The sequence below is a fragment of the Eptesicus fuscus genome, chromosome 17 (assembly GCF_027574615.1).
Source record: "Eptesicus fuscus isolate TK198812 chromosome 17, DD_ASM_mEF_20220401, whole genome shotgun sequence".
NCBI classification, from domain to species: Eukaryota; Metazoa; Chordata; class Mammalia; order Chiroptera; family Vespertilionidae; genus Eptesicus; species Eptesicus fuscus.
The window spans coordinates 42,018,577-42,031,304 of record NC_072489.1 but is presented as its reverse complement, the minus strand read 5'-3'; the positions used below and the strand labels follow the sequence as shown (position 1 = coordinate 42,031,304).

The 12,728-nt window shown below is 44.2% G+C and overlaps 1 protein-coding gene across 2 annotated transcripts; it reads left to right on the top strand.

Moving 5' to 3' along the window:
* Positions 1 to 225: 225 nt before the first annotated feature.
* Positions 226 to 11,087, top strand: SLC25A28 (solute carrier family 25 member 28). Of its 2 annotated transcripts, none has more exons than XM_008144170.3 (4): positions 226 to 623; positions 7,534 to 7,762; positions 9,088 to 9,144; positions 10,241 to 11,087. In XM_008144170.3, exons 1-4 carry the CDS (start codon positions 333 to 335, stop codon positions 10,771 to 10,773), a joined length of 1,110 nt encoding a protein of 369 aa, XP_008142392.1. In that variant the 5' UTR covers positions 226 to 332; the 3' UTR covers positions 10,774 to 11,087. The 2 variants fall into 2 exon arrangements, with proteins under 2 accessions (XP_008142392.1, XP_028004984.1); XM_028149183.2 differs by lacking the exon at positions 226 to 623 and adding an exon at positions 649 to 934.
* The last annotated feature ends 1,641 nt before the right edge of the window (positions 11,088 to 12,728 follow it).

The window sequence follows — 12,728 nt, the reverse complement described above, 5'->3', positions numbered from 1 at the left end:
TCAAAGTTCAGCCTTAAGTTTCACATGTCAGCCAATCAGCGGCCAATAAACAAGAAGCTTCCAAGATCAAAGGGAAAGGGGTGGGAGCCACGCCTGCGGACGGAAGAATGACAGGCCCCTGCACTAATAGCGCAGACATAGTTTTCTACGTAACCAAAGGGGCGGGGCTAGTTTGGCCGCCGCACCAATGACGGGTGGGGGGCGTGTCCACGGGGCTACGCGGGAGCGGGAGGACCGGGGCTCGCTGGGCCGCGCCTGAGGCCGACGCAACGGGGCCGGGGGGCGGCGGCGGCAGCGGCGGCGAGGGTGGGCGCCGTGGCTGCCCCGGGTGGATGGAGCTAGAGGGGAGGGGTGCTGGCGGTGTGGCGGGGGGGCCGGCGGCTGCGCCGGGGCGGAGCCCCGGGGAGTCGGCGCTGCTGGACGGGTGGTTGCAGCGGGGCGTGGGCCGGGGGGCCGGCGGCGGGGAGGCCGGGGCCTGCAGGCCCCCGGTGCGGCAGGATCCGGACTCCGGCCCGGACTACGAGGCGCTGCCGGCTGGAGCCACTGTCACCACGCACATGGTGGCGGGCGCCGTGGCAGGGATTCTGGAGCACTGCGTGATGTACCCTGTCGACTGCGTCAAGGTGAGACTCGGACCGGCTCCGAACCCCCACCTAGGGCTGACCCGACCCCTCGGTCCAGTCCGGAGCCAGGATCCAGGCCCAGAGCCGGAGCTGACATGAGTTCTTTCCTGGCTCTGCCACCAGCACACAATTCGACCGATACTCCATGCAAGCAAGGTCCCGGCTGGGACTTGACCCCAGCCAGGAACCAGGACCCATTTGTAACCGTCAGTGAGATCTGAATCGGGACTCTGGAAACGAAAATCTGTCAGCCCAAGCCCTGGATCTCAGCTGGGATGGAACAGGAATAGGGTGGGATGGGATGAGCACAGGTAAGTGCTACTAACTTGATTACGGTGAAGCCAACTGGCATGAATCAGACCCTTGGTGGCTGGAGAGGTTCTCTGGCCAGCGCTTTTTACAAGCTCCTTGCTGTGTCTCCCCTCGAAAGTGACGGGGCAGGAATCAGAACCTGGGATCTCTCAGCTGGATAAAAGGTTTACTTAGTAAATCTAACCAATGAGCGATTGGAAGTTATTGAGCAGTCGTAATTCAGAATACCAGGCTGGAAATAACGTGGGGTAGAGGTTTCGGTTTCTCTGTGCAGCCAGCGTGCCGCCCCACCTATTTCCTGAACGTGAGAACGGAGCTGGGACCAGGACTGTGTACGCTGTGCCGGGAGCACATCAGCTCCCAGCTGAGAGTGGGAACTGACAGTGTATTTCTTGAGCCCCCTGGAGTTGACGAAAAGGGGAGAGTGGCCTAGGAGGGAAGCATTACGATATCAGAAAGAGGATGTACGTGTGAAGAAGATTATATGGGCTCAATTCGAGGGCATGATTTGGGGGGAAATACGCAGGCTGATTAGTGAATACAGAAGTCGGGTCCTTCTGAAGAAAGCTGGGTGGAGAGGGGAAACGGGTTATTCTTTACAGTTCTTGTTTTGCATGAGCTAAGGTACCAACCACTAAAAACACTGGGAACTAAATTGAGAAGTACTGGTAAACTTGAGGGGGGTCTCTTGAAATAAATATGACAGAGACTGGTGCCTCCTTTCCGTGTTCAGGGTGTAGTCAAACAATGTCCTGTCAGCTCTTTGATGCATGCTTTTGCCTCAAATAAGGAAAGTGTTATATATTCGAAAGGAGAGTATCAATTTGAGAAATGCAGTCTGTCTCTTCTGCTTTTCCCTGGTTCCAGAACCGTTTCATGTTTTCATTAGTAATGTGGATGAGGAAATGGGGAAAGGGCTTACCAGCTTTGTGGATGACATTGAGTTGGTAGTAGGATTCTAGTACATTGCAAAGGTAACTCCTAACAGGGGCCATACCCAGTTGAAAGGGTGACTGCCCTTGGCTGAAAGTGGACATTAGAATTTTAAATGCCCTTGTCAATGGGGAGGAATAGAAGTAAACAGTAAAATCCATCAGAGAGGAGTAAGAAGATGGTTATTACTCTATCAATATTGAAATGTAAATTGGATAACTACAAATGAAAAAGATTCATACATTTATGTAATAGAGGCTAGGTTGAATGACTGACTTGTCAATGCTGTATATCCAAAAGTTAATATGATCTAACTGCAAAATAACGTCACTATACTTAGACTGTGAGTGAAGAGCAGGGTCTACGGTGCCCTGTTTCAGGATAGGTATCAAATGAAAACTAGATCAAGGAACGCAATGAAAGTTATTTAATGACTTGAAAAATACAATGCATTGTAACTGACTTAGAAATATTACAACTTACTCCATGTATTTACATAATGCTATTGTTGCTGTAAACATTTTACAAATTCCTCTGTTAGAAATGCCTCTAGAATATTTGGGGCAGGCAAATCTAATGGGGCAAATCTTTGTCCTGTGACAAAATGGAATTGAATTTTTAGTAACCGAGACCATTCAGAATCAAGTATGTCAGATAAGGTGGGAGGTCAAAATGTGTAATACTGATTAGGGTCAAAGATAAGGTGGAACCAAAAAGCCAGGAGACCTATAAACTCCTAGACTGAGAAATCCATTGAGGGAACCACTTCTGCAGAAGAGTTCCAGAAATGTTTTGCATAACCACAGCATTGCCAGGAGTCGCTTCTCGCCTTCCAAGGTAACTACAGTTATTTTTGAAGAACAGTTCTTACTCATTTACATAAGTTTTAGAATTTTTTTAACTTAGTCATACAACATTATAGTCACGCCTCAATGCCCTACATTAAAAGAAATATTTTTTTAATCTGGAAGAAAAATGCTCAAGAGTCTTCAAAAACACAAAAACTACTTTAGAAGAATCATTTTCATTTGTCATTAATGCTGGGACTTAAATGAGTAGAGGGAAGAACTAGGTGAGATCAGTAGGATTTGGTGTCAGTAAGTACGTTAAACACTTGTGCAGACATGAAAGTAAAATCCAAACCTCTTCAGAAAAGGCTTCACAGTTCACGCGTCCCTGGCAGCTCTTCTTCCTCTTTACCGTGAATGAGTGGTGGTGAAGAAGAGCCACCCAACCGTACCCTAAGGCTAGAGGCAGTTCTCTGTGTTGGAGCCTCTGGTGCAACCACAGTATTAGCAAGTGAAAGCTGACATTGCTCCTTGCCTTGCAAGCCTGTGTACCCCCAGCCATTTATCTGGGTCAAGTCCACGTAACATATCCTTGGGAGGAGCCATGGGAAGTCAGCTAAGCCTTGCTAGGCCTTGTAATTATTCAGCCAACTATTTCCATAGTCATAGGGTAGTTTGAGAACCCAGATAAATCCCACTTTTCCTTTTCTGGGAGGCAAGTACCAGACTTTATAGGGATAGGCTCTGCAACTCAGAGCAGACAGAACTTCTCAAAACCACCTGGCAAAGTACCCACCAGTCACCCAGGTGCCGCTTTTTGGCTCTGTAAGCAGTGAAGCAAATAATCTCCCATAAGTGAGAGGGGCATTTTTTCTAAACTCCAGATGTAAATGGGTATCAGTACACATTTGATGAGAGATTAAGAAATGGAAACATTGGCGTATTTAATTTTCTTGCTTCTAATAATAATAAATATTCAATAAATGGCAGCTGTTCTTATTTGCCAAGCACTATCTGACATGCCTTATATTCATTTATTTATTTAATCGTTGAAACAACTTCCTGAAGTAGACACCATTTTCAATATTTTACAGATGAAGAAAAGGTGGCAAGTGAAGTAACTTGTCCACGGTCATATAATTTAAGTGGTAGAGTCATGATTTGAACCCAGTGTGACTCCCAAGCCTTCCATACAGGCTCTCAAAAGCAGATTTCCAGAACCAAGTAAAGCACAGAATTTCACAGTAGTGCTGGTTCCTAAACATGACCCACGGATTAAAAGCTGGACATATAATTATAGCCACAGAGAAACTAATCCTCACCTGAGGACATTTTCATTGATTTTTAGAGACAGGGGAAAGGAGGGAGGGAGGGAAAGAGAGAGAGAGAGAAAGAAGGATCAATGTGAGAGAGAAATATCAATCAGTTGCCTTCCACATGCTCCCTGACCTGGGACAGGCCGGGGGTCAAACTTGCAACCTAGATCTGTGCCCTGACTGGGAATCAAACCCAAGATCTTTCAGCATATGGCATGACACTCCTACCAACTGAGCCACATCAGCCAGGGCACAGAGAAGCTTTAAAATGAAAAACAAAACAAAAAAACAACAACTAAATTAGACCTGATTTATTAGTGGTTAAGGACCAGTTAGTTGCCCATGCATATTTGTGGAATGATACACAATTTACAACACTGCCATGATCTGCAAATTCTAAGATATGAACTAATATTTCTGAGAACCATATTTGAATATAATAAAAAGCCTATTTCTAATACCTTATAAATTACCAATGGCTTTTACATACCTTAAGTCTTTGAATCCTCACAACAGCTCCATGAGCCAGCCATTCTTAGTCTTATGCTATAGACTGTGCAATATTATGTTTAATATTGAAGCTCAGAAAGGTTGACATATCCAAGACCACACATTTTAGCTAAGCTGGGGCTTAAACTCAGGCTTTCTGACTCAAATGTGGCTTGTCTTACCAAACCACTTATCTCCCTACTAGTTCGTTTGGCTTTTCTTCAAAGCCGGGATTTTTATATTGAAGGCTATTAATTCTTAGAGATTTCATCTTTTCCCAAAATAGAGATTTATTGGCCCACACATTTGGGAAACTATATTCATTTTTCTAATTGGCAAGCTTATGCCTGTGTCCTCTTTACAAGGGCTTACTTTCATTGAATTAGAATTGTGTGTTAGGTTTAGATGTGTTTAAAATATTCAGAGTAACTTACCTCCAGGTTTCTTGGGGGTGAAGGGTTCCAGGTCTCTGAGGCCAGACCTTTCAAAACTGCCCAGGGCACCAGTGTGGCTTGGTGGTTGAGCACTGACCTATGAACCAGGAGTTCATGGTTCAGTTCCTGGTCAGGGCGCATGCCTGCGTTGCAGGCTTGATCCCTAGTGTGGGGTGTGCAGGAGACAGCCAATCAATGATTCTCTCATCATCATTAATGTTTCTATCTCTCTCTCTGAAATCAATAAAAAATAATTTTTAAAAGTAACTGGTTACCTAAATATGCTATTGACGCCAGTTAAGCAGTACAATTTCTGAACATTCTCCCTACACAAGATCAGTTTCAAATAAATTTTTGGAAACACATAATTGTTAAGCCACTGGGCCCAATTTATCTATTAGTAGCCATAGCCAACAAAGAATTACAGTCTCTCTGAATAATTCACCTGATAGGTTTAATGCCCCTGGGTGATGGTGAAAGATCAGAAAGCACACCCTATATTGGATCAGAGTTCCTTTTTTTTTTTTTGAGAAGTGGAAACAAATGTGTTAAGTTATACTGTGTATTTTTTATTAAACTTCCAGTAATTAATCTTTCAAGCTTCCAGTTCTTTGTTGGTAGCAGGCAGGAAAATAGAGGAATGTGAAAATAGAGGAATAATATAGAGGAATGTGGATTGTTTGTGGCTAACTAGAACCTGTTAATCTGGATTCTGTTAATTCAGTTAGTTTCTTTTCTGCCATGCTCTTGAGAAAAGGCATTAGTGTTGGGTTCCAGATGGCCAACAGGAAGGTTCAAGCTTTTAAATGCAGATTCAATCAGTGATTAGAATGAAGTAGGAATTTAAGCTGTACTTGGGCTTTAGTTATCCCTACTGGCTCACTAGTGGCTGATTTGCTACTTTTTGAACTGGTGCAGACATAGCTAAGATTCATTAAGTCTTTCATTTATTCATTCAACAAACACATTTTGGGTGCCTACTGTGTTCCAGGCACTAGATACTGATTTTATATTTTGTGAGTCCCTGTGCCATCTTAATCTTGAAATGGATTAATAGAAAAGAGATCTTCATTGAGAGACACAACTTTCAGAGAAACTTCCTCTTTGGGAAGTGTTTCAAATAAGATTAATTTCCCAAATTTTAATAAAACTTTGCCAAGGAATGTCATACAAAGTGACTACTGGGAACATTTGATATCTTGCTCCCTTCCCTGGCATATGTTGTCAGTTTGGCTCAAATAAACTCTTATAAAAATTCTCTACAAGCTCGGGCATTTTTTACTGGTACATTGACACTCATATACTGGTAAATGGAATCATACAGTATACATTCTTGTGTCTGACTTATTTCATTTAACATTATGTTCGTTGGATTCATTCATGGTATTACATGTAACGGAAGTTAAAAAAAAAAATAAAGTATTTACCATAAACTTTCATTCCAATCTTTGGAACCTCTAGAGCAGTGGTTCTCAACCTTTCTAATGCCGCGACCCTTTAATACAGTTCCTCATGTTGTGGTGACCCCCGACCATAAAATTATTTTCGTTGCTACTTCATAACTGTAATTTTGCTACTGTTAATGAATCATAATGTAAATATCTGTGTTTTCGATGGTCTTAGGCTCTACACAGGTTGAGAACCGCTAGCAGGGTCGCCTAAGACCATCGGAAAACACAGATATTTACATTACGATTCATTAACAGTAGCAAAATTACAGTTATGAAGTAGCAACGAAAATAATTTTATGGTTGGGGGTCACCACAACATGAGGAACTGTATTAAAGGGTCGCGGCATTAGAAAGGTTGAGAACCACTGCTCTAGAGGTTCCAAAGATTATATTTTACAGAGACTGACTTTATTCATTGATGTCAGTTTGGGGATTTGGTCTATTTAGATTAGAATTCTGGAAGCCTCTTCAATTTTAGAGACTAGGTTGATTTCCAACTTTATCGTTTCAGGGTAAACTTTCTTCCCAGGAAATTAGAGCAGTATCTATTAGGAATGCTACTTTTGCCAAGACTTGATCTTACAGACCCAGCTGCCAATGCCAAACACTGTGAAAAAGTCAGATGATCAAATCCCAGTTTTATCAAAAGATGAGCCATCATCATCTCATTAGTCAGTGTAGTATTTGGTCAGGAAGGAGGCCTACGATCCATCTTCAGAAATGCATCAAGTATGTGTAGACAATAAATACCTGACTTTAGAATCCATTTGCAAAGAGTTCTTAGCCTGAGTTATTAAGGCACAAAAGCACCTTCTGAAACACAGGCTTGATATTTGTTGCTGGGGCTGTGAATCATTTTGGAGTTCCAGGACACTTACCAAGGGGTGATATTCTCGGGGAAAATAATGTTATTCTGTTCTTAGGGTCATAAATGACTAGAGAAGGTAAGGTCCAACGGTTAGAAAGATTGGATATTAAATTTGGAAGCAAGCAAAACTGGATGCCAGGTATCACTCCTGCCCGCTGGCCTGATGCTACGAAGAAGGTCTGCATAATGATTCTTGTATGTGCCCTGAGAGTTGATTGTATGTGCCAACAAGGGTTGATTCTTGTATGTGCCCTGAGAGTTGAGGTTGAGCGAGAACTTGGCATTACTGACATTGCACTTCTTCTTTCTGTAATTTCAGACCCGAATGCAGAGCCTACAGCCTGACCCAGCAGCCCGCTATCGCAATGTGTTGGAGGCTCTCTGGAGGATTATAAGAACCGAGGGCCTGTGGAGGCCCATGCGGGGCCTGAATGTCACAGCAACAGGCGCAGGGCCTGCCCATGCCCTCTATTTTGCCTGCTACGAAAAATTAAAAAAGACATTGAGTGATGTAATCCATCCTGGGGGCAATAGCCATATTGCCAATGGTATTGAGCCTTCCTGTGCTGGTTCCCCCATTTTCCCAACTCTGTGGGCTTTGCTGCTATCAATGCTTTCCAGTCTCAGCATGGTTTGGAGCTGAAGCTTTGGGCTGGGGTAGGCCAGATTATAGGGGAGGGACTTCCAAACCTGATGTTCTCAGACAACCGGCCGCTTCAACCCCACCCCTCCTTTGGGGCACCTCAACAAAGGGTTACAATATCCTCCCTTACCTACCAGCTTGACTCTTTCCTCTCATCATCTCCCTGGCATCAACTTCTAATGCCCTGGTAATATGGAGACACACACTGAACTGCCCCGTTGTATATTTCTTGGTAGTCGGGTGGTGTCCTGCTCCTCAGCAGGATCGGAGGTGACCCAGCCACCCAAGGAAGACACTAATGGAGCCCCAGCTCTTCGCTTCACCTTTTCAGGATCCCAACTGACTAGTGGCAGTTTTTGTCATTGAGGACATGACAAGACCTCAACAAGGGAATGGGGGTGGGACCAAGGGACTTTTGTATGGAGAAACCAGAGGGTTGGGGTTATGGAAGTAAGGGAATCTCCAGTAGCAGCCTGGAGATTGAGGATTGTCCAAAAACCAAATTGAGTGTAGAGAGCAGAGGGCAAGGAATATGGTAGTTGAGGACTTGAAGAAAGGTAGATGGACAGATGTTAAGATTTGGAGGCAGGTTGGGCTGCATAGGGGCATAAGGATAGAAGGTCAGATTCTTTGGTGAAGATCTGGCCACCTGCCCCTCATGGACTCCCCCCATTGAAGGCAGTTGATGTGCTGGCATTCCTTGGCAGCAGTGTATTTGCTTCCTATTTGGGGCATGAAGTGAATTTATTCTTGGAACCATAATTTTTTAAGAAAGTTTAAAAACTGACTTCAGAGAGAGAGAAAAATCAATTTGATGCATTCATTGGTTATTAATGCATTCATTGGTTGATTCTTGTATGTGCCCTGATCAGGGATTGAGCACCCAACCTTGGCGTATCGGGACAGTGCTCTAACCAACTGAGCTACCTGGCCAGGGCCTATTCTTGGAATCTTTATTGATAAAATCTGGGCTGTTTTCTTTGATTCTTCCTGCCCTTAATATTCCAGATGTGGAATGTACATTGGTGACCTTACTAAGTTGGTGGGAACAAATACCTTCATTTCTCAGAACAGGAACTTAGGAGCAGTAGGTTCCCATCTTTTGAACTGGCTCTTAGCATTCCCTCACCCCACTGTGGTTTAGCACAGCCACTTCCCTTAACTCTGAGCCTCAGTGAGTCAGTCGCCCTCTCCAGACCTTACATGTGGCAGTTGTTTTCTCCTTTGCAGGTGCAGCCGGGTGTGTAGCTACATTACTTCATGATGCAGCCATGAATCCAGCTGAAGGTAATAATTTCTCAAACTTTCCCTCTGTGGGCACCTGCATCTGCATCTATTTCTGGTTTGTAGAAGAAAGCTGAGAAACACCCGAGTTTTGGTGTGCAATCCTGCCGTGTTACCTTATCTTACCACTAGAGGGTGCTCCATCCATGTCCGAATTTAGGAAGAGCCCCTTGGACTGGTAACATATACATTGAGATTTAATTCATCTTTAGGGCTTTCTTGGAAAAAAAAAGATATGGCTCTACTTGGCCTGTTTCTGGGCCTTCTTGGAAGTCCCCTTTGTAGTGGAATTGATCTCATCTGAAACATTAGCAGGTTATTTCACTTTTCTTCAAAGAGATCAAGATGGATTTTGACATTTGAAAATACTGCCTTGTTGGAATAAAGATCATTGAGATAGGAATGAAAGGGTGAATTGTAGAGTTCAGTCCCTGCACTGTGGCTTGGATCTTGGCATTTTAGTTGGATGATGAGGTACTCAAACAAATATGAAGGGATAGTATAATTGCCATGTTCCTTAACTTATAGTTCTTTGCCTGTCTGGGCAAGGCCATGGTGTGCAAAGGGCCAAAACTAAAGTGAAGATCCACAGAGCTCACACCATGTAGTCTACCTGAAGGAGCAGAAGATACATATTTGGAAACTGAAGCCACACTCTTGGCTAGGAATTTTGTTTTCTTTTTGTTAGTACTCTTCTCCTGTGGGAGGTATAACCATCCTCATGTGGTAGGAGTTAGGTGCTCTTAGTACATGAGGATTCACTGTGTTCATTGCCACCAAGTCATTTCTTGTTTCGGGAGTTAGAAAAAAGTAACATAATCATGATATAATGACAGGTAAGTACCTATTTCAAGGAAACCCTCTATATTAGGTGTTATTTAGCTGGTTTTAATCCTGCTGAAAGTGGATCCATTATTTTTGGGCTTTTTGCAAACCCTTCTCTCAAAGAAGGGGAACCTATCAGGCTGACAGCTCACTCATATTTTTTTCTGTCTCCATTCCATTGGCTGATCTGCTCCCTTGGGACTCTGAATCTGGACACTTGCTCACCGGTTGGTTGGTGTCGCCGTTTCTTCCTTCTCGTTGATGGCATTGCCAGTGGTCAAGCAAAGGATGCAGATGTACAACTCACCTTACCACCGGGTGACAGACTGTGTACGGGCAGTGTGGCAAAATGAAGGGGCCGGAGCCTTTTACCGCAGCTACACCACCCAGCTGACCATGAACGTTCCCTTCCAAGCCATTCACTTCATGACCTATGAATTCCTGCAGGAGCACTTTAACCCCCAGAGACGATACAACCCCAGCTCCCATGTTGTCTCCGGAGCCTGTGCAGGAGCTGTAGCTGCCGCTGTCACAACCCCACTGGACGTTTGCAAAACACTGCTCAACACCCAGGAATCCCTGGCTTTGAACTCAAACTTCACAGGACATGTTACAGGCATGGCTAGTGCCTTCAGGACGGTATATCAAGTAGGTGGGGTGACCGCCTACTTCCGAGGGGTGCAAGCTAGAGTAATTTACCAGATTCCCTCAACAGCCATCGCATGGTCTGTGTATGAGTTCTTCAAATACCTGATCACTAAACGGCAAGAAGAGTGGAGGGCAGGCAAGCGAAGTAGCACTGAATGAAGCCGGGGGTTCAGACAACACTGCTGAGCCCTACTCACTCCAGCCGCATCCTCTGTCTCCTGGCATTCTCCAGCCTTGAGTGGAGTTGGAAGGAAAGTAGAAGGCTCTCCCCAGGCTGTTGGTGTTTTGGCTAACACCAGCTACTGCCAACCTCCGATGCGCCGCCTTTCCTTCCAGGCCCTAAGCAAGTGCAACAAAGCACACCACAGCCCCTTGGACAACCTCTCCATCCTGGGCCTGATGACCTGCTCTCGACTGTTAGAGAGGGATAAGCAGCTCAATCCCGATTCCTAATAAAAAACGTTTAAGTTAAATGGTTTCATTGGGTTTGTCTTGCCAAAGGGGAGGTGAAATGCGTCAACTGTTCTTGACTTGACGCATGAATGAAGGGGCCCGGAGGGAAGGTCTATTGCATATGTCTATAGTTTGGTTTCTGCTGATTTTCACGGCGATTTAAAACATTGGGGTCCTACTCGCCTTGTTTTAGTAATTAGGCTCTAAGGAATCTCCCTGATGGCAGGAACAATGGGTCTTTGACAGATTCTAGCTAAATAGGCCCTTATTTGTTTGTTTGTTTGTTTGTTTGTTTATTTTATATAGCTTTAATGGATTTCCTATTTTGTTTTTTAAATACTTTTTTTTTTTTTTTTAATTTCAGAGAGGGAGTGAGAGATAGAAACATCAATGATGAGAGAGAATCATTGATTGGCTATCGAGCCCACAACCCGGGCATGTGCCCTGACCGGGAATCAAACTGTGTCCTCCTGGTTCATAGGTCTGTGCTCAATCACTGAGCCATGCCGGCCAGACTAAATAGGTGCTCTTGATCCCACTATTGCCTTTTCCTGAGTGCAGTGTTATGATACAGGAAAGGTAGATCTCTCTTCCCATTCTCAGCTCTGCCTGCAGCAGTCAAACTTCCCATGTGGCACTTTGTTTTCTAATGAAGTTGTAAAACTAAAATTATTTAGCAAGCTGCAAGTCGAAGATTAGATGATAAAGAATATCTTTCATTTTAAGGCTTTTACAAGTACTTTAACATTCATGATCTCATCTTGCTCAAAATCTGAGAAGTAGGTAGTGCAGGTATCTATTTTATAGGTAAGCAAAGCTCGTAGAGGCTGACTTGCTCAAGGTCTCACAGTAAGTGCAGAATTGGGACCCCAGCCTAGATCTTCTGTTCAAGAAGTAAAGCTGATTGTGCCATTCTACAGACAGGAAATGAGCAGAGGGCCTGTACTCCAACCTGCCATCTAAGGAAGCTCCCTGCCTGGCGAACACTTAGGCTGTTGGGAGACTTTCAGGGATGGGGCTTTCACTGTGCTTTGTGAGTCAGTCTATTACTTTTGGGGGATATCAGCAGTTATTAGCAACTTCTTCAGTACATAGAGTAGAAACCTAAAGCCATGAAACTTCCATCTATCATCCTTGTTTGTCATTCATTTATTCAGTAACAATTGAGTGTCTCTATGGCAGGCAGCCGTGTTAGGGGTATGATAAAACCATCCCAGTCCACAAGGAGCTTATCATCTAAAGAGGAAGATAGATGTAAACGGGCAATTATAAGATAAAATGACAAGAAATATGGTAGGATAAACCTAGAATACTCATTTGGAGGACATAAGAATACCCAGCCTGGCCTTGGGCGACTGGGGGTAGGCTTTTGGAGGAAGTGACATCAGCGTGACACCTGGAAGACAAGCTAATTATGTGAAGAGGGGAGGGGAAATGTTCTCAGCAAAATCTGGAGGTAAGAGAACAAGAAGTTTTCGGGGTTTGGTGTGCAAGTGGTTTGGTAAAGCTGACAATCTGGGAGGCGTGATGCTAGTGCGCTAAGCAGGGGCTGGGTTTTAAAAGCAATGCTAAGGAATTTAGAGTTTATCCTGAAGGCAATGCAGAAGCATTACAGGATTTGAAGCAGAGGTGTGGTGTGATCAGATTTACAATTTAAACAG

Excerpts from the sequence above, each read along its gene's own strand:
- SLC25A28 (XM_008144170.3), top strand. The coding sequence starts at position 333 with ATGGAGCTAGAGGGGAGGGGTGCTGGCGGTGTGGCGGGGGGGCCGGCG. Across the intron at positions 7,763-9,087 it reads CAATAGCCATATTGCCAATG|GTGCAGCCGGGTGTGTAGCT; the intron begins GTATTGAGCCTT and ends TCTCCTTTGCAG. Across the intron at positions 9,145-10,240 it reads AGCCATGAATCCAGCTGAAG|TGGTCAAGCAAAGGATGCAG; the intron begins GTAATAATTTCT and ends TGGCATTGCCAG.